The sequence below is a fragment of the Notamacropus eugenii genome, chromosome 1 (assembly GCF_028372415.1).
Source record: "Notamacropus eugenii isolate mMacEug1 chromosome 1, mMacEug1.pri_v2, whole genome shotgun sequence".
Classification (NCBI taxonomy): domain Eukaryota; kingdom Metazoa; phylum Chordata; class Mammalia; order Diprotodontia; family Macropodidae; genus Notamacropus; species Notamacropus eugenii.
The window spans coordinates 291,103,396-291,124,340 of NC_092872.1; the positions used below are offsets into that span (position 1 = coordinate 291,103,396).

The window sequence follows — 20,945 nt, forward strand, 5'->3', positions numbered from 1 at the left end:
CAAGTTTAATCTTCTTTCCCTTCACCTCCCCCCTCTCTCCTGTCTTTGGGTGCCCACCCTCCCACCTCCTGGGCTTTGATCCTTTGACCAGTGGACACTCACTGATTATCTTTGCCCTAAATGTGCTACCTCCATGGCAAAAGCAGTTGGTCCACACACTTTGGTCCTTGGGCCTTCCACAGCTCTGGACACAGCATCAGCCACTAGCTGGGATGTCTCCACCATGGCCAGCCAGCCAGCCCCCCAGACAGAAAGGAGAGATTGGCCTGTTCACAGATCAAAGTGAAGAGAAAGTCACAGAGATGGAGTTTTCTTCATGCAGTTGTGGCCTGGATGTCCTGCACACCGGCCACGGACACTGCAGTCTGTTTGTGGCCAGAACCAAATGTTCCTTGAAGCTGTTCGTTCCAGGAGGAGCTAAGGGTCGGTGTGACGTTCATCTTCCCAAATGTGTCCGCTCCAGGAAGACCTGGCCAGCGCAGTGCCATTTTATGTGTATGTACCTCAATTGGTGAGGCTTGACCCCCGTGAAAGATAATGTAAAGAATAATGGGGACCCACCAAGAGTAACGAGCCTGTAAATCCTCATGGACCTCCTGGTGACATCATCAGCTCTCCAAGCAGGGCTGGAGAGGGTGGAGAATTACAGCCACGGCTATCTGTGTCGCTCTATTGATTAACTCAGAGGAAGAGTTATAGCGGGCTTCCCTATTAAATACGGCATCTCAGAAATATGGACTTGGAGGGCAGAATCTCGATGAGTTTTCAGAGGCCCGCTGGACCATCTCCAGAGAGGCTGAGTCATGCTGGAATTCCCCAGTTCCAGTCCATGGGCCATGGCATCAGACCCCAGAGGGAGCTTTCTGTCCACGGGGGCTTCCTTGGCCCTCCCTGAGCACGATGGGACATGTTGTCCAACTCTCCCCTGTCTTGTCACCGGCCAGGGTTATTCCTGGCCCCCTGGCCCAACGCGTTGGAATCTGTGTCTCCCTTCTCTCTGGTTACAGAGAGGAGCTCAGAGGGCTCACAAAGATGGCAAGAAGGGGCTCTGATGTTGATGATTTCTCTTCCTGTCCAGTTCGAGAGCTGGTGCTTAAGAACTCTGGGAGGGAGAGAGGGACAGGCAGCTCCTTCCCAGGTCTCTTCTCCCCATAGAGCCTGACACCTTCAGCTTGGGGGAAGGGGGAGAGGTGCAGGAATGTGAGAGGAGGAGCTAAGGGAAGGAAGGCCACCAAGGTGCCAACCCCTTCTCCCCTCGGCCAGCAGCATGGCTTTCATTTTACCCTTTGTCTGCCTGAACTCTCCTATCAGAAAAATTAAGATAGATAGGAAATTGAGGAACTGAGAATTATGGATTTAGGGAAAGGATTTCCACGGGTGCTCCTCCAGATGTTGCAAGAAGGAGGCTCTGAAAGGCTAGGCCTAGGGGCTCAGTAAACTCTGGTACCTATGAGCTGAGGGTGGAAGCACTTTCTCCCAGGAGCATATTGACCTGGGCTCAGAATTGCCCAAGGGCCCACACCCAGGCTTTTAAAGAGCAGCCTCTATGTGGCTTCACTGGGAGATCTCAAAGCACTCCAAGTCATAGGTAGGTTTGGGGCAGAACAAGCAAATGCCACCATGCTGCCTCCCCTGTGGCTGGGGTCTTTTCTTTCCAACTCTGCCCTATGACCCATCAGAGGCCAGGGTCCCATGGTGATTTCCTACCATCATCCTAGGATCATTGACTGAGGGTTTGAAGACCTCTGACTCTAACCTGTCCTCTCTATAGATGAGGTCCCACAGGGAGCCACAGAGGTGTGAATCAAACTCAGCTTGTCCAACCCCTGACCCAGTGGTTTTCCCTCTGAACCACTCCCAGACTGGGCCTTGCTGTAACTCTGCCTCCAACTTGTCAGGCTCTTCCTTCATCATCGTCTAGTCTAGACAGAGACTCTAAGTTTCAGAAACCTGGGACAAAATTTCATTCCATTTCTCTGATTTTCCCTTTTTAATTCTCCAATTCACTTAACAAAATCATTGGGCTTACCTGGAGAGCATGCCTTCCTGAGGCAGGAACAAGCACTTCCAGGCTGAAACATGCCCTCCGTGAGCACGTGCCCACCCCATGTAGAAATCATGAGGGGCTAGAGAAGTTGGTGCATTCCCCAAATGGAAGTGAGTGGCTTTATTGATGGAGCCATGATGTGTCTGTGCCTTCTGGCTCCCACCAAGCCCGGTGACATTGGAGAGTCAGATGGCAAAGCTCCAGCCTTAATTGACAATAAAAACCATGATCGGCATCATGCATTTATAGAGTCCCTTCCTCCACGCAGGTCAATTAATAGAAGATAAATCATTAGCATTCCATATATTAAACATTTTTATGTGAGCCTTAATCTAAAGTTGTATCGATTGCTCCATGAGGAAATTCTCCTTTTGCGATGTTGGAGAAATCCAGGCAGGATCAATAAAGCAGTGCATGCATGCCTGAGGAGAAGGCTGGACAGATGTAGGAGGAGGTAGATGGATGCCCCAGTGCAGCCTGTGACCCAGAGCGCAGGGGAGGAGGAGGAGGAGGGAGGGAGAGAGTGAGCAGGCTGTCACGGCAGTGTGGACGAGCTCCACGAGATGCCACCGGTGGACATTTCCTAACCTTTAAAGGATGAGCAGCCGACGGGGAATCGAAACTGGACAGCAGAAGAGATTTTCCTCTTTCAAAGAGCCCAGAGTTCTCTAGGCAAACACCCATCACCTCGGGGTACAGACAGAGGCCCAAAGTGCCAAGCACAGACAAGTCCTAAGCAGAGTCCAGGCAGAGTCCAGAGTCTCAGGTGACCTGAAAAGGTTGTTTCAAATGCCTCCAGGTAGCATCCATTTCCGGCTTCTACCACCAACTTTGTCCTCTCTTCTTGGTCAACCTACCCAGAGGCCCTGCCATCTGCTGTGACTCAGCTGGAGGGGATGGTGGACAACTCCTCCCCATGGACCCCAGCTCCGATGAGTCCCGACGGGATGAATTGATTGCCAGGATCCCGTGGAGGGCGGGGAGAGGGGCTCACCATCTTAGGTTTCCTTGCGATACTGCCCCACGCCCTGCCACATTGCACCAGGATGACCTCCCTCGGGAGAGCTCTCACTGCCGCGGTGCATCCTCTGAAGGAGCCTGCTGGAAGCTAGCTGTGGCCACTCCGTTTTATGTCCTTAACCTCCCACCCACCAAGAGTGGTGTTGGCACTTTCCCAAGGGGGGAAGAAAAATCAATCCTCCATAATTGTATTGTTTGCTCAAGAAACATATAAACGTGTCGCAAGGAGCTCCTTGATCGGGGTCGTTTGTTATCAGAGCTGTCTCTCCTGTGCCTCTGCTGACACCCAGGAGAGCAGACCCTTTAGTTGTATATTATTTGCACACAATTTGTCCTTGAAGGAAGCAAACATGCTTTTGAAAGAAAGCGTGAAATCTGCCTTTGGACGTGCTCTCTTCCAAGTTTGTTTTGGGAATTAGAAACTCAGCAGCCAGAATTGTCACTAAAGATTACCTCTCCATCTTTGCTTAGAAACATATTGGGGGGTGGGGACTGTGAACTGGGCACTGGGCTTAAGCACTTCACAAATTTGATCCTCACATCAACCCTGGGAGGGCAGTACTATCATTATGCCAATTTTATATTTAAAGAAATCGATAGGGGCAAGGTGAAGTGACTTGCCCAGGGTCACACAGAGCTAGCAAACATCTGAGGCTGAATTTGAACTTGGGTCTTCCTGACTACGGGCCCTGCACTGTGTGTGGCAATGCCTGGTAACTGCCCCAGTGAGCCCCCGTTAGAGCTTGGTAGTGGCTTGACCTTCTTAGCCCTCTTACTGTCCAGCCTTCCTTTCCCATGACCCCATACTCTTCCTAGGTCTAGGGGCCTTGTGGACACTTAACCCCAGGCTGGGAAGGGGACAAACACAGAGCTGGAACAGAATGAATGAAGGGATGTACCAGCTCCCCCAGGACCCATGAGCATTTGACCTGATGAACCAGGTGTAAGCAAGTAAATGCCTTCCCGGCCCTTGTCCTCAGTCATCCATGGACTGGTCAGAGTTGGGAGGCCGCCCCTCCCGGGCAAGGTGGGCACTGCTCGCTTCACACCCTTCTCTCCCACCACGTTGGCCAGGGTCAATGGGGAGACCCAGGAAGGTAGGAGGTGGGGCACTGCATGCAAGAAGTAGAGACTAGACCCCTCGGGAGGATTCCAGAAGGGCAGGAGGTCACGTGAGACTCAGAAAGACCTGTGAGCATTCCGGGTTTGAAGGGAGCACATAAAGAGCCATTGGCAGCTGGCCAGTGGGGAAAGGTGGGCCCAGACCCACACATAAGGACAGCTCTTCAGTCCCTGGAAGGTGGGCTGGGGTGGGGAGAGGCCTGGGCAGGGATTCCGGTCAGGAGGTTATCTGGCTGAGGGATGACCAGCACTTGGATAGAAGGTAGGGCATGGCCATAGAAGGGAAAGGTTGGTCAGTTGTGTGTGCAACCAAGAACTCCAGGGTATGGCTGTGCTTATGAGCCTGAGGTGCGGGAAGAGACTGGCAGCATTGGACAGAAGGAGAGCTGGGCTTTCAGGAGGAAAGAGAAGGGCTTCTGTTGTAGACATGCTGAAGACGTTCCTGGGAAACAGGGGGAGCCTGGGGCTGTGGGTGCTGATCAGGGATCATTTGCATGGAGATGATGATTAAGGCCATAGGAGCTGATGAGGTCACCATGGGGCCCAGGACAGAGCATAGGGGACCCCACCCATAGTGAGGGGGGCCAAGAGAGGGCACTGGGGGCCCCCACAAATAGTGAAGGGGGCCAAGAGAGGGTATCAGGGCCCCCCACTCATAATGAGGGGGGCAAGGAGAGGGTGAAAAATCCCCCACTCATATCAAAGGGGGCCAGGAGAGGGTGAAGGCTCCCTCACCCATATCAAAGGGGCCCAGGACAGGGTATGAGGAACCCCACCTACAGTGAGGGGCTGTACTCTGCAGAGGGAGCCTTGTTCCCATTACCAGGGCACAGGGCTCTTCTCATGCCCAACCAAAGGCTCACAGATGGCCTCCCCTGGGGTGCTAGTGTTAAGATGTGTCTCTGAGGGGAATTGGGAGATAAGAGATCACCCCCAGGGGTGGGCAGACAGTGTCCTTTAATCACTGCTCAAGGCAGCTGTCCCAGTTCAGCTCTGGCTGTCCCATTACCCAGCCCCTCAGCTACTCTGCTGACATCCCTGCCTCTGGGCTGAAGCTGCCAGGCTTTCTGGCAAGATTCATTGGAGGTTAATTAAATCCATCTTCAAAACAACAAGGGGCCAATGAGGCGTGTCCTCGTTGTACTAGTAAATTAAAGGATGTGATTGTTTCATCGGGAGCCGCTGCCTGAATGGCTCATCGTTGGGCTGCCAGCTTCCGGCCGCCCCACGAGGGTCTCAGAGTCTGCCACAGTCACCCAGCCCAAGATCCCACTGTCGGCAGCCAGCTGGGACCCTCAGGACTCAGGGACAGGAAAGTCACCCTGTTTGTGAAATCAGAGGGTGCTAGAACCTCCAGCAATGAGCAGCTTCTCTCATTTCAGATGCAAATTGAACAGAAAAGATGTTACTTGGATCAAATTTGGTGCAGCTTGGGTCGTAATGAAAACATACCCAAATTAAATGCAATTATCTGGTGCTCCCTAACAGGTCATACCCTCACTGCACCAATTAATGCAGCAGCCTGTGAGCTCGACCGCGTGCGTCTGCGATTGTTCCCTGGGCAGCTGGAAGGCTCAGCTGGGCCACTGTGACAAAGAGTGACGGCCGTACCAGCGGTTCCCGTCACTGCGTGGCCCAAGCGCAGACTGACGCGCTCTGACCACACCTGCCATTCATCACCTAGCTGACAGCAAGCTGGGCATGCTGGACACGCACCCCGGAGCCTTTTGTTGTTTACTTTAAATTTAAAAATGAGCTGCTCCGTAGTGACAGGCAGGCAGGAAGCCCAGGGTGGGCATGGAGCCCCAGGTGGGTGGGCTGGGGTCTGGGCTCAGAGGTGCCCAGCAAGATGTGGCCTTTGCATTGGGGATGGGCCCTTGCCAGGCAGGGCTGGGAAGGACACTGTGGAGACTTCAGGTGACTGGGGTGGGGGGGAGTTTGGACAGAATCTCTCCTCTCCTTCCCCCATCCCTCTCTCCCCTTCTCTCTCCTCCCCTCCTCCTTTCCTCCCTCCCTCTGTCTCACCTCCTCTCCTCTTTTCTGCTCTCCCCTTCCCTCTCCTCCCCTCCCCTATTCTCTCCTCCCACCCCTCCTTAGGTGCTGGTTTCAGCAAGGACTGGGGGAGAGGTGATTCCCAGTGGAGGCAGTCAGGGAAGACCGTCTGACAGTTTTAGAGGCACAGTCAGACTGTATCAGTCAGAAAAGGAGGGAAAAGCCTCCCTGGCCTTGGAAAAATAAAGACGGGAGGAGGGCATGGGAAAGGGCAGAGGGCGAGGTGCTGCTGACAAGATAGCCTTGAATGCCAGGCTAAGGAATTTTCCATTAGGAGGCAGTGGGGAACAAGGGAGGCATCTGAAGAGAACTGGGGCATGCTCAGCCCTGTGCCTGGGGAGGGAAGCCAAGCCTGGCAGGAAGAGCAGGCCAGAGGCTGACACATAGAGGTATTGATAAAGCATACTTCTGAAATCACCCAAGAGACTATGTAGGAGGAGACCTAAGCTGCCAGTGGCATGCAGGGCCCTTCTGCTCCCGTGGCCCAGCAGGCTCCAGACGAGCTTCTTCACCCCCTGGCACCAAGAGGCCATGCCAGCTGGCCCTCTGAGGTCCCCAGCAAGGCTGAAGGTCAAGGACAAGTGCCAGGATCTGCTGACATATAAACCCACCACTAAAAATTTGCCATGTTATCCCACTGACTCCCCCCAAGAGCCTGGTCTTTCCAGGGCAGATGCCTGAGAGCTGGACTGCCCCAGCATCCCCTCTGGAAGCCACACGCAGGGCAAGTGGGCTTAGCCCCTGTGAGCAGAGAATGCCAAGCCAGCAGTGTCCATGTGGCACAGCAGGGGACAGATGTGCGAGCCTGCGATCCCTCTCTCCTCACATTGCCCAATGTCTTGGGGGAGGAGGCAGTGGGGTCTTCATCACATGTTGTTTTTAGGACCCACAGTTAACAATCCAAAGGCGAGAAGGCAAAGTTGTTACAGACACTGACATAAACATCTCCTCATAATAGCGTCTTTTCATTGACTGCGTCCCCGCGTCCGTCCCAGCAGCTTGAGGACACAAGAGGCCCTTTGTGGGCCAGGATAATGGCCGCACAGTGATGTCAGCCCCACAGGGGCCCCCATAGTCTGGGGTCACTCTCCCCAGTCAGATCCACATGCCCTGGATACTCATCCGATTCTCTTGTGGGGAGCAGGATCCTGGCTAAAAGGGTGGGCCTGGGGGTCAGGCTTGCAGCAGCACAATGACAGCCTGGCCAACCACCTTCCTGAAGGCAGGGGGAAGGTGGAGCCCCCTGGTCCAGGCTGCTGCGGTGATGGTTCTGCCTCCATGGGGAGATGGAGTGGATGAACCTTTTATGGAAATGTCTCTTTGTTCATCCAGTGCAATCCTCAGATTGCTTTTATTGATAGCTGTCTGATGCTTCGATGCTTGTGATGATCCATGATCCATTGGTGGAGGCGGGTACCCCTCCCATGCTTGGGAGCGGTAGCGTCAGAGACATCCATCACAGGGACGGGCAACCAGGGGACGGGCAACCAGGGGCCGAGCTCAGCCTGGTCCTCCAAGGATGCAGACAGTGGATTTATGCTGAGCTGGGCCTGTTGGCTCCTGGAGTTTCTCATACCCCCCTGGAAGCCTTGGACAAGGCTGCCATCTTCATCTGGTCAGTTTGGAGGTAGTTTCTGCCAGATCAACATCATTCTCATCTCCTTGCCCCGCCTGCCATCCACACACATCTAGTCAGTTCCCAGATCTGATTATGCCACTTTCCTAAAGTCTCTCACACTCAGCCCCTTCTCTGCTCTTGCCTCCTCCTGCCTGAATGGTCTCTCTGGCTCATGCCTCTCCCTACTCCCCACCCAGGTGATGTCCCCTGCCAGGTGACCTTTAGTGGTTCCCAATTCCTCCTGGCATTTAAATTTCTACCTCTGCACAGCACACTGCTTGGTCTGGTCTGGGCCCTCCTTGGGAGCGAGTTATCTCGCCCCTGCTGAGAATGCCCTCTTCTCTCCTTTCTGTATCTGCGCGTTGTCTCCACTGATAGAATGTTGACCCGTGGTGTGTAAGAGCCCACTGAGCACTCTCCCCTGCCAGGCAAGTTGCAGGACACATAGGTGATGAATGACTAATTGATGCCGCTAGCACCCAGTTCTGGAGGGCAGCCTGGGACGCTGTGGAGCCATTTCCTTTCCTGTTTGAAGTCCACAAAAGGGCTGGCCCCCCAGCGTGACCTCTTGGGAAAGAGAAAGGAGGCCCCGGGAGACTGCCGGTCCTTTGTCCTCATCAGATGGCTAAACCAGTGCCCAGGGGTATGGAGACCCTGGACAGCCTGGCCTGGGCCCCTCTGCCAGCGAAGAAACCCCTGACTCAGTGACCATGTGTCAGGCGCTGTCCAGAGATGGAAATGACACAGCCTCTGTCCCCAAAATACGGCCAGTCTGCTGGTCAGAACACTAGGCCAAGCAACCAGGCTCGCTCCATGGCTCTCTCTTGTCCCATATCTCTGCCCAGACCAGGGCTCATGGAGAAGAGAGCGATTTTAAGAGTGCAGGAGAGGAGAGCCAGGCATCCGGACCTGGGGATGGTCCAAGCAAAGAGCTGGTGGCAGGAGACAGGATGCTCTACAGAGATGTGACCTTGATAAACAAAAAAAATGAGACTCCAGGGGATGGTCATTTATGGAGACTCTCCAGAGAATTAGTGAATGGCTATTCCATTGTCTAGGTTCTGGGGCAGGTGTGCTCACTGCTGCTCTGGTAAAAGCAGAAGGAAGAGGGAGAAAGAGCAGAAATGTCCTGGAGCCTAGGGTGGGCACCGCACCTTTTCACAAAGCAGCGTGACAGAGAAGGGGATAAGTATTTATTAAGCACCTACTTAGGGCAGCTAGGGGATGCCACAGTGCATCCTGAGTTCAGATCTGGCCTCAGATACTTCCTAGCTGTGTAACCCTGGACAAGTCACTTACCCCTGTTTGCCTCCATTTGCTCATCTGTAAAATGGGCTGGAGAAGGAAATGGCAAACTGTTCCAGTATCTGTGCCAAGAAAACCCCAAATGGAGTTGCAGAGTTGGACACAACTGAATAAGCACCTACTATGTCCCAGGTGCTGGGCTAAGTGCTTCACAAATAGGATCTCGTTTGATCCTCGCCACAAACCTGGGAGGGGTGCACTCATGGTTCCCACTTTACAGTTGAGGAAACTGAGGCAAGTGGCAGTGAAAGGCCCAGTGCTCAAGCCCCTTGCCATCAGAGGATTCACCTGGCCATAGGAGTTTGATGTTTGTCCTGTTGAAACCTAGCATATAGCTGGTCCTATTTGTGGAGTCGGGAGATTTTGTGGTTCTCATGAAATGGTCATCTTTAATTCCTTGAGTCTCTGTCAGGGTACTGGAAGGGGGAAAGGTCCTCCATCCCCCGTAGTCCAGATGAGCAGAAGCAGAGCCTGCCCCACACTCATCACTGCACCATCAGCCCCTGAGGACAGCATGTGGGGGAGCGCAGCAGTGGGTTGCAGGGAGGTTTCTTCAGGAGTGCAAGCCCATCAGAACCATGTGGGGCTTGAGAATCAGGTTTTCTAAAGAACAGATAGTTTCTGGGAGCAGGGACACAGGGAACCAGGATTTTAGCAAGGAGGAAGCGAAGGGGAAAGAAAGCGTCTAGGCTTTAATCATGGGAGGAGGGGGATTTCACATGTGGGCGACTGGCCAGAGTCCAGCCCAGAGCCTACAGGAGGGCCAGAGGCTGGAGGCCTTCAGAGCCTTTGTGGAATATGGCACATGTGTGCTGAATGTGGATGGACTGGCTGCCCCTTCAAGGGATAAATGGAGAGATCCAGGACCCCAAGGTGTAAGGAGTGGATGCTTGGCGGGCACTCAGGGATCATGCCAGTCGGAGGGCAGGCACTCGGGGACCACGCTGCTGTCTCACTGCCTGGAGGGTGGGTTTGGTGGCAGAGGAGAGCTTTGGTTCACATTATTTCTCTGTTCTTTGGGGGTTTCCTCTGTTGTTGTTGGCTTTTTAGGGTTAGGATTAGCCTAACCTTTTGGCTTAAAATCAGACCCGCCTGAGATTGGCTTCTCTAGTCTGGTCCCTTACTTGCCTCTTCCCTGAGGAAGCACTCCAGCTCTACCATCCCAAAGGTTGTTTGTCCTTATTAATCACCACGGGCAGGCTGGGGAAGGATGATGGCCTCAGTGTGCTCATTTTCGTGACTAATTTTTCCTAGTGGACACGATCAGTGGCCAGGCTGACGTGAGGGAGGGCTGGGGGGTGGAGCACGAATTACACTCCCCCATGCTGCATGCATGGGCACTGAAGCATGGCATGACCCTGGGGGCGGGGCTCACAAAAGTATGAGGCTCTGCTCAGGTTAGTCCCTTTTGTGATGCTCACCTGAGACTTTGCCCCTTTGGCTCTAAATAATGCCTGTGAGACGGAGGAGAGTATGAGTGCGCTTCAGCCCCACTGTGCCCAGGATTCCCCTCTCCTCCAGATTTCCTCTAAGCTCATTCTTTTCACGGCTCTTTGGCATTTGAAAAAGTCTGAGAAGCTGGCTCTGGGGAGGGATGGGGAGGAAGCAAACAAGTGAGTGCCCGGAAACGAATGAGGACACTAAAGAAAGACCCCAGCCTGGCCCCGCTGGCGGGCGCGGGTGCTGTCTGGGGCTGCCCAGAATGTGCGATGAGCCAGGCGGCAGCACCTCATTGACATTCATGAGCTGACGGTTTTCTTTGGCGAGATTTATCATTGACAGCCACCGTGCCGGCCACTGCCCTTTCTTTAGAGTCCTCCAGCTCAGCTTTCAGGCTCGGCTCCTTTACAAGCCTGCCCTTTCAGCTTGCTCAGGGATCGGGCCTGAGCAGGGAACATCTGTTTGGGGCTGAAACCAGGCAGGCCCCGGTGCACCCTGCCCCTTAGCCGGCCTTTGTTTCCCACGCCTTTGTTCCTAATTTCATGCTATCAGAGGGTCTGCATGTTTTCCTGCGTGAAGTTGTCAGGAGTATAAAAGCCTTGGAGCAGGGTCACATTTAGAGGGATGGGCATGAAAAATTGGTGGAGTGTATTTGGAAGCCCACCCACCCACCCACAAGCCGCGGATCTCCCCTGGGGACCGCAAGGCGCTTTGGAGACATCACTCGGCAAAGGGCCACAACTAGCATCCTGGGGCATGATCCTCCGGTGTGAACTTCAGATGTGACGCTGGCCACAGAGAATGACACCCCCTCCATGGACTTCAGTGGCGTCTCCACCATAGGCCCACTCCTGCTGCAGACACTAACACTTCTGCTTGTGCTACTCAGCTCAGGTTCCACAGGCCCAGGCAACAAGTGGGTGCTGTCCAAGGATTCCCGCTGCCTTTGGAAAGAGAGCCTGAGCTTGCAGGCTGCAGGAGAAGCCCGGGGAGCAGGTGGACAGAGGGATGCTTAATTAATCTAATGGGATATTCTCCTTCAAGGAGTTTGTGGGGGATGGGAGGGTGGCTTTCCCCAGCCCTGATGCCGAGCCTTGATGATTCCAGAGCACCCTGGCCCAGCATATCCATAAGGCAGCTTCATGCCTCTCTTCTCACATCTCCACTACCCACTCTCAGTGGGCTTCTTTTTAAGATGGTAGACACTGTGCTCCTTGTGGGGGTCAGCTGGAGAAAGGCCAATCCCCAATCCTGGTTCTCTCTGTGGAGGTTCAGGAAGAGCCCATGCATGCTACAGAAACCAAACTGGATTTGTCTATTGGGACATGTCACAGAGGGTTGTCCCTGTGACATCTGAGTAGCTTCTTGGGCCATTGTGGTATGAATGTGCAAGGGCCTGGTAGCAGCCTCACCCCATGTCCTGGGCAGACTAAAGCCACGTGAAATCCTCCCTGAGGTCAAGGGCCCAGAAACTGCCCCTCAGGAGCCCCAAGAACTGAGCTCCTTGAGCCTGGATCACGCTACAGTGAAGGGCCCTGCACGGGCACTTGGAACCTGACAGTACTTCTAGATGGCAAGGTGGTCAGCTCTGGGCCTAAGGTCTAAAACCAGGAGTACCCAGGCTGGGAAGGCCATGACCCTCACATGGACACCATACTGGCTGCAACCTGGCTTCTCAGCAACAGCCTTGGACCGCCTGGCATACAGGGGGAAGAGGGCCTTTCCTTCACTCAGTTTGTTTTTAGAAAGGGGCCCTCTGGTGTCCACTGGGCCCTGCAGGAGCCCTCTCTCTACTCAGCAGCACTGTGTATGTTAAACAGCCTGGGGACATCTGGTCAGATTGGTTTTAATCTGCTGGCTAAAAAGTCAACATCCACCTCTTTGTCCCGCAGTCACCAAAGTGACAGTTACCCAGAAACAATGACCTTCCTTATTCTTCGCAGGGCACCATGTGGCCACTGCCCCCCCCCTTCTTCCCAGCACTGCTGCTCCCCTAAGACAATGCAGCATCTGGCATGCCCTGCCCAGCTCCAAGGCCTGCTCTGGCCGCAGTGCCCCTCCACTGGTTGCACCACACTGAAAGCGTGACCAGAGGTCAGAAGCCACCAGCATGAGTGCTGATGGGCCAGTCAGGGGTTTTTGGGCTATTCCAAGCTTTTGTGGGGCTATCCTGCACCTCTAAGCATCATCCTTGGGCACCTTGTCACCTGGTCAAAGGGGACCACGTGCAACCAGCGTAGGAAGGGGCCCTGGCAGATGCTCTGCTCCAACATGGAGTTGGAAGGGGCACCACCAGATGGGATGGTGCCTCCTCTCAGGGCTTATGCATGTGATGGGGGCCTCCACATCTTCAGGCTCCTGCAGTTTTCTTGCAGAAGCCTGAGCCATGAAGGACCATGCCAGGCAATCAGTAGCAGCATCTGCTTCTGTGGAGCGTCCATGTTGGGGCAGTCACTTTCTGATCTGGGGCATCTCCCAGCCTTATCCAGGAGGGAGCATCGTGGCCCCTCATTGAGCATGTCATGGCAGTGATGGTCAACTCTGTGATCTCCTTCTTGGCTGAGGCTCAGGCCAGGCCCTGCCCACATGTGCCTGACCTCCCAATCCAGCTCTCATGCCCTGTGCATTCCTGAGTCATGCATCTGCCCCTGCTTCACGGAGCTGTGGGTTCTCTTTGTAAATCATTCTTGGCATCTTCACCAGCCCTTGCACACTGGACTGTATGCTACAGGAACCAGCTCTCCACCTGCCAGACCACCCTGGCCAAAAATCGTTCCTGGGGCTCATCCTCAGCCCTGCTTGTGGAGCGGTTCATGGTGATGCAACTCCTTCTGCCCTGGCAGTCAGAAAACTAAGTGTGTTAAGTGTGCCAGACCTGTGCTGAGCACCAGGGATACACAATAGACTGGACAGTAGACTCTAGAGGATAAGCAGGAAATGATTAGAGTTAGAAGGCCCTGGAACGAAGAGGGGCAGAGGGAGCTTCCTGTAGAAAGAGGGATTTTTGAAGGAAGCTGGGGATGTGTGTCATCAGAATAGAGGAAGAAAAGTGTTCCAGATACGGGGAGTGGTCAGTGAAAATGCCCAGAGCCTAGGGATAGAGGGGCTAGTTCTCAGACCAGCCTAGGGGCTGGGGCCCTGGATCCAAGAGGACATGATGGGGAGCAGGCTGTGAGGAGCCTGGAAAGGTAGGGAACAGGTGAGGAAGGTCTTGAGCGGCCAAACAACATTTTGTAGAATTGGGAGCTGCATCAGTCGCTGAGTAGGGGTGAAGCCGTCAGCCCTGGGCTTTCAGGAGATCACCTTTAGTGGCTGAATGGAGGATGGACCACACTGAGGAGAGACTGGAGGCAGGCAGACCTACCCCCCAGCAGCAGTTCTTGCCCTAGGCCAGGCATGAGAGGATGAGAGTGTACCAGGGTAGATGCAGGGGCAGAGAGATGTGCCATGGGGCTTGGCACCAACTTGGCTCTGGGGGGTGAGAGATAGTGAGGGGTCCAGGAGACTCCCTTGTGAGGGACTGCAAGGATGTGGGTGCCCTCCACAACCAGAGGAGTTTTAGGGGGGAGAATGAGTCTTGTTTGGATCCATTGGGGTGAAGGGACATCTAGTTGGAGAGTTGTCTGAAAAGCCTCTGGAGATGCAAGACTGGGGCAGGAGAGGGAGGGCAGAGGGAAGGTCATTAAGTTCAGGGGAACCAATGCCTGGGCCTCAGCCTCAAAGCCTGGCCTCAGGAGAAACTGAGGGCACAGCACTCACATTGGCACTGTCAAGAGAGGATAGGAAGGTGAAGTGTGTGAGCCTGTGTGGGGGCTGCCCTTTCCTTCCCCATGCTGAGCCTGCTTCTTTCCCTGAGGTCCTCCCAGTTCCAAAACCTGCAATCTTCTGTCCTAAACAATTCAGACTAGAGGGTGTTTGATGATTTGTATGGACAAAAATTCAACCTTGCTTGGTACGGTGGGTTTGATTTTCTATTAAAAGATCTGAACCTGCCACATCTTTAGGCTATGAGGGAGACTGTGTGTGTACATGCCCTCTACTGTCCAGTCAAACCCACTTTCCTTCTGGTCACCACTCACAATCCTCTCTCTCCATCTCCGCATGTGCACTAGGCTGTCCGCCACACTTGGAATGTGCTTCCTCCTTGTCCCTCCCTGGAACAGGCCTCCCCTTCCTGCCAAGCTACCTGAATGCCACCTTCTATGGCAGTGCCTCTCCTGACCTCTCCTGCTGCTGCTGCCTCCTGCCTTGACAGTGAAGTTCCCTCCTTGCCCCTGCCCAATCCCCAGGAGGGAAAGGATGATCTCTTGTCTTTGTGCTCTCTGGTGCTGATAATAAGAGCAGGAAATGGCAGAATGTCTTATTGGGCCCTTTGAGGTCAGGATGCTGCTGGGGAATCTTTTTCTTTGCTCATCACCTCACTGCCTGGGAGAAGTGGGGTTGAAATGTGGGTCTTCCTGACTCCTGATCCAGCCCTGCCTTCTAGGCCACACTGCCCTTGGGTTTGTTGAGTTGAGGAAGTGCCTCAGTTTCCCAACATTATGTTTGAATAGAATGCTAGTGTGTACCCCTGGAGGAACCCTGGACTTTCAGCCAGAGCCCCTCAGTTCAAATCTCGACTTAACCCTTGTCACTCAATGACTGAGGGCAGTTGGTGTGGTCAACTTGTCCCCGTTTCCTCATCTGTACAATGGGAGGGTAAACTCTGTCCTACGTGACTCTTGAGGCCATGGGAGGGTCTGGTGACTGACTTCTCCTGTGGGTCAGAGGACTCCAGCCTTGCCCTCCTCCATCAGGATTCCCCTTGGGAACATGGTGCATCAGGCAAAGGGCACAGTGTAGAATGATGGTTCAGTGGGTCAGGACAGGAGAGGGACCTTGGTAGCCTTGATTGAGCACCTGCTGTGTGCAGGGCCCACCGTGATGGCATACTCTTTGTGGAGAGTGAAAGACAGAAATCTGGTGGATGCAGTGTGGTGCAGTGGGTGCCACTCTCCTGGCTGTTAGGACCCATGTAATGCTGAGGCTCGAGGGGTGTCAGGTTTGTCAAGTGCTTGGTCATCCTTCCTGGGACTTGGAAGAGACAGCTCTATGGTCAGCTTCTCCCCCTCTGCCCAAGGAGTGGGTGGGTCAGTGTCCTTTCCCTGGAGGCTAAAATAGATTGTGGACTGGCTTGGATCATTAATCCTCCTGCCAGCAGCAGGGCACTGGTGGCCCTGGGCCTCCTGGGTCAGCAGCATTCCTTCCACCTCTGGGGAGTCACGAAGCCCAGCTCTGTTGGAGCCAGAGGGAGCTTTGGGGTCCTCCCTTTCTAAATGAGGAAACTGAAAAGAGACACAATCAGTGACCCCCACATAGTGCCTTGGACCCAGGTGGAGCACTGCCCACTAGGCCCAGCGACTGCCTTTCCCAGGGGCCTGGAAGGCGGATTTGGGGATAAAATGCTCATTGCTTTAAGTGAAAAGCAGAACTACAGCCACCACATCCTCTCACCAGGCCTCAGTTACCACCCCCCAACCTGCCCCCCCCCGTCCCCCCCCCCCACTCCCCTTCCTTGAACACGGATCTTGTCACTTTTCACTTCAAGAAACCAAAGATCTGGGAAAGGACAGACGTCGTGATAGCATTTTAATGTTTTCCCTTAAGAGACAAAAAACGGAAATCCCTTGCTAAGCTGGAAAGGCGCTGGACCCGGGAAGGTTTCTGCATGGCTGACTCCGGCTGTGGGAGATGAAAGGCTCTGGGGAAGGGCCCCCCCTCCCAACTGGGATGGCAAAGAAGGGATTTGAGAATGCAACGAGGTGACTGCGAGCATGTGTCTGGGTGTGTGTGGGGGGAATGGATGAGTGAGCACATGTGTGTGTATATGAGTGCGTGTGTTCTGTGTATTTGTGTGTGGACAAGTACATATGTGTGCATGTAAGTGTGCACACATGTGAGTGCATATATGAGTGTATACAGGTATGTGTTCTGTGTGAGTGTGTATAGGTGTGTGTGTGTCTGTCTGCATGTGCATGGAGTGCGTTCTCAAGAGCTGAACAGATTTCCACCCACTGATCAAGGCCTAGGTATGGAGGTAAAGCCCCAGAGCTGAGTTCTTAGGCAGATGCCTTGCAGAGGGAGGCTCCTCCTTGAGTCGGGCTAGGGGCTGGGGGCGGGCCAACCTTGGCTGGGGAGCCTCTCTCTGAGACCCATTCACTCTAGAAAGCTGCTTAAGCCACTTAAACCCATTAGCATTTGGATGCTGGCCTTGGAGGGGGGACCCCATTGACCCTCACCAGGAAGGCGGCCTGAGTGAAGGCTGCAGCGGCTTGTCAGGGCTTTAGAGGCAGCTTTAAGCAGCAGCGGGCGGGCGGGTTTTCCGCTTTGGTACGGGTTCTAATCTGTTGCATGTTTAAAGACGACCAGACTGATTTGTGACATATGAGTCCAAAGACGCTCTTTGGGGGCTTGACCCGATTAGCGGGGCTGTGCCTGGAATTTCAATGCCTGCCGTGGAGGGATGGAGTTAATGGAGGTGGAGGGGGGGGGAGTATGCTCAGGGAATGACCTGCTGCTGGCAGATGACCTCATTGGCAGCTGACTGCCCACACAGCCAGATGGCAAGATGGGAGGTCATTCCTTGGCTAGAGAGCTGGACCAAGACCTGAGATCGATGGGGGTAACACAAGGACAGAGACTTCAGTGGGTGCTGAGAGAACAGAGTGGAAGTCAAAACAAAGTCTTGGCCTCTGCTGGCATACCAGAACCTCCCTCCTCTAATAGAGTTTTCCCCAAGGCCCTGTAGGTCCCTTTACCTAATGGTGGCAAAGCCCAGGCCTTTTCCACAAAAGTTGGTGTCCCCGGACCCTCCAAACCTGTGGCCGTGGTCTTGTTTCCAGGCCAGACATTAGTTCTTGGGCACTGTTTTGGGGCAGTCATTTTCTAGGACCCCATGACGTTGGTGTTCATGCTTTTCCTGGGGTAGGGGCAGGAGAGCCATCTGTGACAAGGACTCATCTTGCAACACCAGGCCAGGAATGAGACCTGTGAGGAGTTGGCAGAAGGTCACCATCAGGAGAATGAGCCAGCTTCCCAACTTCTTCTTTTGGGATATTCAGGCTTTCATGAGCCATGAGCCTGGGAACACCCTGCCCAGCTCTCCCAGGATTCTTCCCAGGTTTCCTGTTTACATTGTGGGTGATACGGCACAAGAAGCTTAGGTTGGAGGCCATAACCTCCCAGCCTTGCATCCAAGATGAGGCGCCTTGAAGCCCCAGGCCCAATCCTGTCTTCCTGTTTCCATGTGCTGCCCTTGCCTGTCAGTTGTGTGCTGAAGCTTGGGCTGTGAGCACCCTGAGGCCAGAGGTGGGGCTGGATGGTGCCTGGGCATTGAGTCTCTTCCCTAACACCAACCACTGTGTCCTGCACATGCCAGATGTGTAACAGATAAATATTACTCTACAGAGAGAAGCGGATTGCACTAACAAATTGTTACCATTTTCAAAGGCAGGTTGTGGTGAGTCAGACTCAGCAGGTTCTAGGTGTCTTCAAGGGTTCTGATGGGCTTTCAGCGAGAGTCTCCCAACCCAGATGGACCATGGAGAGCAGGAAACAAGCCATGGGGAAGGGCACATAGCCCTGTTTCCATAAAGGGAGCAGACTGGACACTAGCCCCATGGAATTTGGCTTTGATTTCTGGGAAATTCAAACCTGGATCATGACAGAGAAGCTTAGTGAACATATAGGACCAGCGAGCAATGATTGGAGAGAACCCGCCTGATGTGAGCATGCACAGTTGGAGCAGGGCCACCTCTGCTCCTTCTGGACAGGGACATTGGACAGGTCTCTCAGGGGATGCTGTCCATCTCAGCAAAGTGCTGAACACAGAGGGATCTGATTGAATGGGTGGAAACCAACTCCATCTGATGAACCAGGGTGATTTAAGGCTTTTCTAAGATGTGACAGTCCCACTGACCTCCAGCCTGTCACATTGGATCGAGGCAGCTAACAAGCCCAGTGGATAGAGCATTGGTCCAAGATTCGGGAAGTCCTGAGTTCAGCATTGGTCCAAGATTTGGGAAGTCCTGAGTTCAAATCCTGCCTTAGACAATAGCAACATGACCCTGAGTAAGTCACTGAACCTGCTCAGCCTCCATTTTCCCATCTGTAGAAGAGGAATAATAATAGGATCTACCTCACAGGTTTCTTGTTAGGGTTACATAAAAGAAAGTATGGAACCTCGATGTGCTCCAAAAATGTGGGCTCCAACTATGGTCTTTAGGGACCAGGAGGGGCTCAGCCTGGGATAATGTTGGGAAAAGGAACTTCTAGGTAGTGACACTCGCTCCACCATCTTCAGTTGGTCCCTTCTCTGCGGGTTCCCAGGATCCCACAGCCAGGATTTGGACTCAGCTCGCTAGCCCCTACCTGGCCACCTTGTTTCTGCCTTCCTTGACCATTGACATTATTTCTGCTCTTGTGGATCATCCTCTAGGAAGGCCATAGAAGTTGATAGGGAAGTTCCAGAAGCCCAGGTCCAAGGAGAGTCCATTGGAGGAAACGTTGAGGCCAAAGAAGAAAAGTCTGGGGAGTGGAGGGGGGAGAGTGGTGACTGGGAGGCATCAGGAACCGCCTTCAAAGATTTGAGGGTCATCCTGGGGAATAGGGATCAGGCTGGTTCTGCTTGACCCTGCTGGGCAGAGCCAGGAGCAAAGACTGGGGCGCGAGAAGAAGGGTAAAAAGGAAATTTAGATTTGATGGAAGAAAAATGACCTTCAAATGCACACTGTTCTGAAATGCCCTGGGCTACTGTAGGGGGGAGGCATGAATTAAGGAAGGGAAAAGCATTTAGGAAGCCTCTGCAGTGCACAAGGTATACTAAGCCCTGAGGATACAGACTTTAAAAGTGAGATGACCCTTCTCTGAAGATGCTTCCATCAATTGGAGCTTTGGAAAGAAGGTGTAGGGATGACAGTCACCCTAAGGACCCCAGCCTTCCTCCTTCTCAGGCCACCTCTGGCATCTATCTCTGGATGTCCCCACACCTCAACTCACAGAGCCATTGGTATGCTCCTCTCCTGGGCCCCTGGGATCTAGAGAGGCAGCGGGGCTAGGAAGGGGGGTATGGGAGTGATGCAGGGACCTAGGAACACATATTGGCCCACATACTCATGGAACATGGTCAGGAGGGACTGTAGGCGTGACCTCACCAAGGTGCTAGCAGCCTCCAGCGAGATGCCTGACACCAAGCACTTTGCAGACTCTAACTTGGCGTGCGTTCCAACTACTTGGAAGGCATGATCTGTGACCCGTGGAGGGGAGGATGGACCTTCAGCTTTGACTGAGGCAGAGGCTGGTGGAAGGAGTATAAAGGGGATCAGGGACTGTGCCATTTCCTCATCAGGGCCACCAGGAGCATGACCATCATGTGCATCAGTGGACTCCACCAAGCTCTGGGAATGCAGCCTGGTTTATCTATGAGGTTTTTTGTCTTTTTGTCCATGCTGTGCCCATTACAGGGGCTGAGGGTGGCCAGGAGATGGCCCTGCTTCTCTCCTTTTTGGGTTTCCCCTTTGATAACCTAACCTCTGTCTGTCTCTCTTTGCAGACACTTTGTACAAAAGCCACGATACAGACCATTCGCGCTGCCGACACTAATGAAGTTGTGAAGTTAATATTCCGTGAATCTGATAACGACCGAAAGGTAAGTGTGCCGAGGGTTGCCAGATCTTGACAAGTAGGTGGGTGGTCCCAGGCTGTGCAGCGCAGTGCTAGTGACTGGCACCTGCTAATAAAGAGTAGGGGGCTGCGGGAAACCAGGCACCCCCTCCCCATCTGTGACCCTTTTACCATGGGGTAAAGCAACCCCTGACCACACTCCCCAGAGTCTCCCAGGCTCCTTCCCTTCACCTTCTCCATGCTGGCTCAGCACACATTCGGGTGGAAGCTTCACCCATAGCCTTCGACTCATCTGCCTCCCCTCTGAAGCTGGGTGTGGCCCAAGGGCCCTGCTGGGGAAGTGGGAGGGGAGACTTGGAGGCTGCCCCATGCCTGCTGAGCCACCATCCAGAGCCTGGCAATCCTTGCCATGTGGCCTCGCTTTCTCCCCAGGTCATGCTGCAGTTAGAGAAGAAGTTGTTCGATTATTTCAATCAAGAAGTGTTCCGAGACAACAACGGGACAGCGGTAAGTACCCCCACCCTCACCTGGTCCTGTGGGTCATCCTTCCTGGTGATCAGCACCCTCCTGTGCACTCAACAAGGGTCAGGGATTGTGTTCTGGTCACTCTGTGTGAGGTCAGCTCTAGAATCCTGTTCCAGGCCAAAAGCACACACAGTCCAGAGATAGACATGCCAAGGG

At 53.8% G+C, this 20,945-nt stretch overlaps 1 protein-coding gene across 5 annotated transcripts in view; it reads left to right on the plus strand.

Annotated features, from left to right (window-relative positions):
* INPP5A (inositol polyphosphate-5-phosphatase A) overlaps positions 1 to 20,945 on the plus strand; it is a 227,238-nt gene that overhangs the window by 174,571 nt on the left and 31,722 nt on the right. For all 5 annotated transcript variants that reach the window (XM_072629126.1, XM_072629123.1, XM_072629124.1 and 2 more), the window contains 2 exons: positions 20,194 to 20,289; positions 20,697 to 20,771. In XM_072629126.1, the coding sequence (XP_072485227.1) occupies positions 20,194 to 20,289; positions 20,697 to 20,771 (171 nt within the window). The remainder of the gene's footprint in view (positions 1 to 20,193; positions 20,290 to 20,696; positions 20,772 to 20,945) is intronic.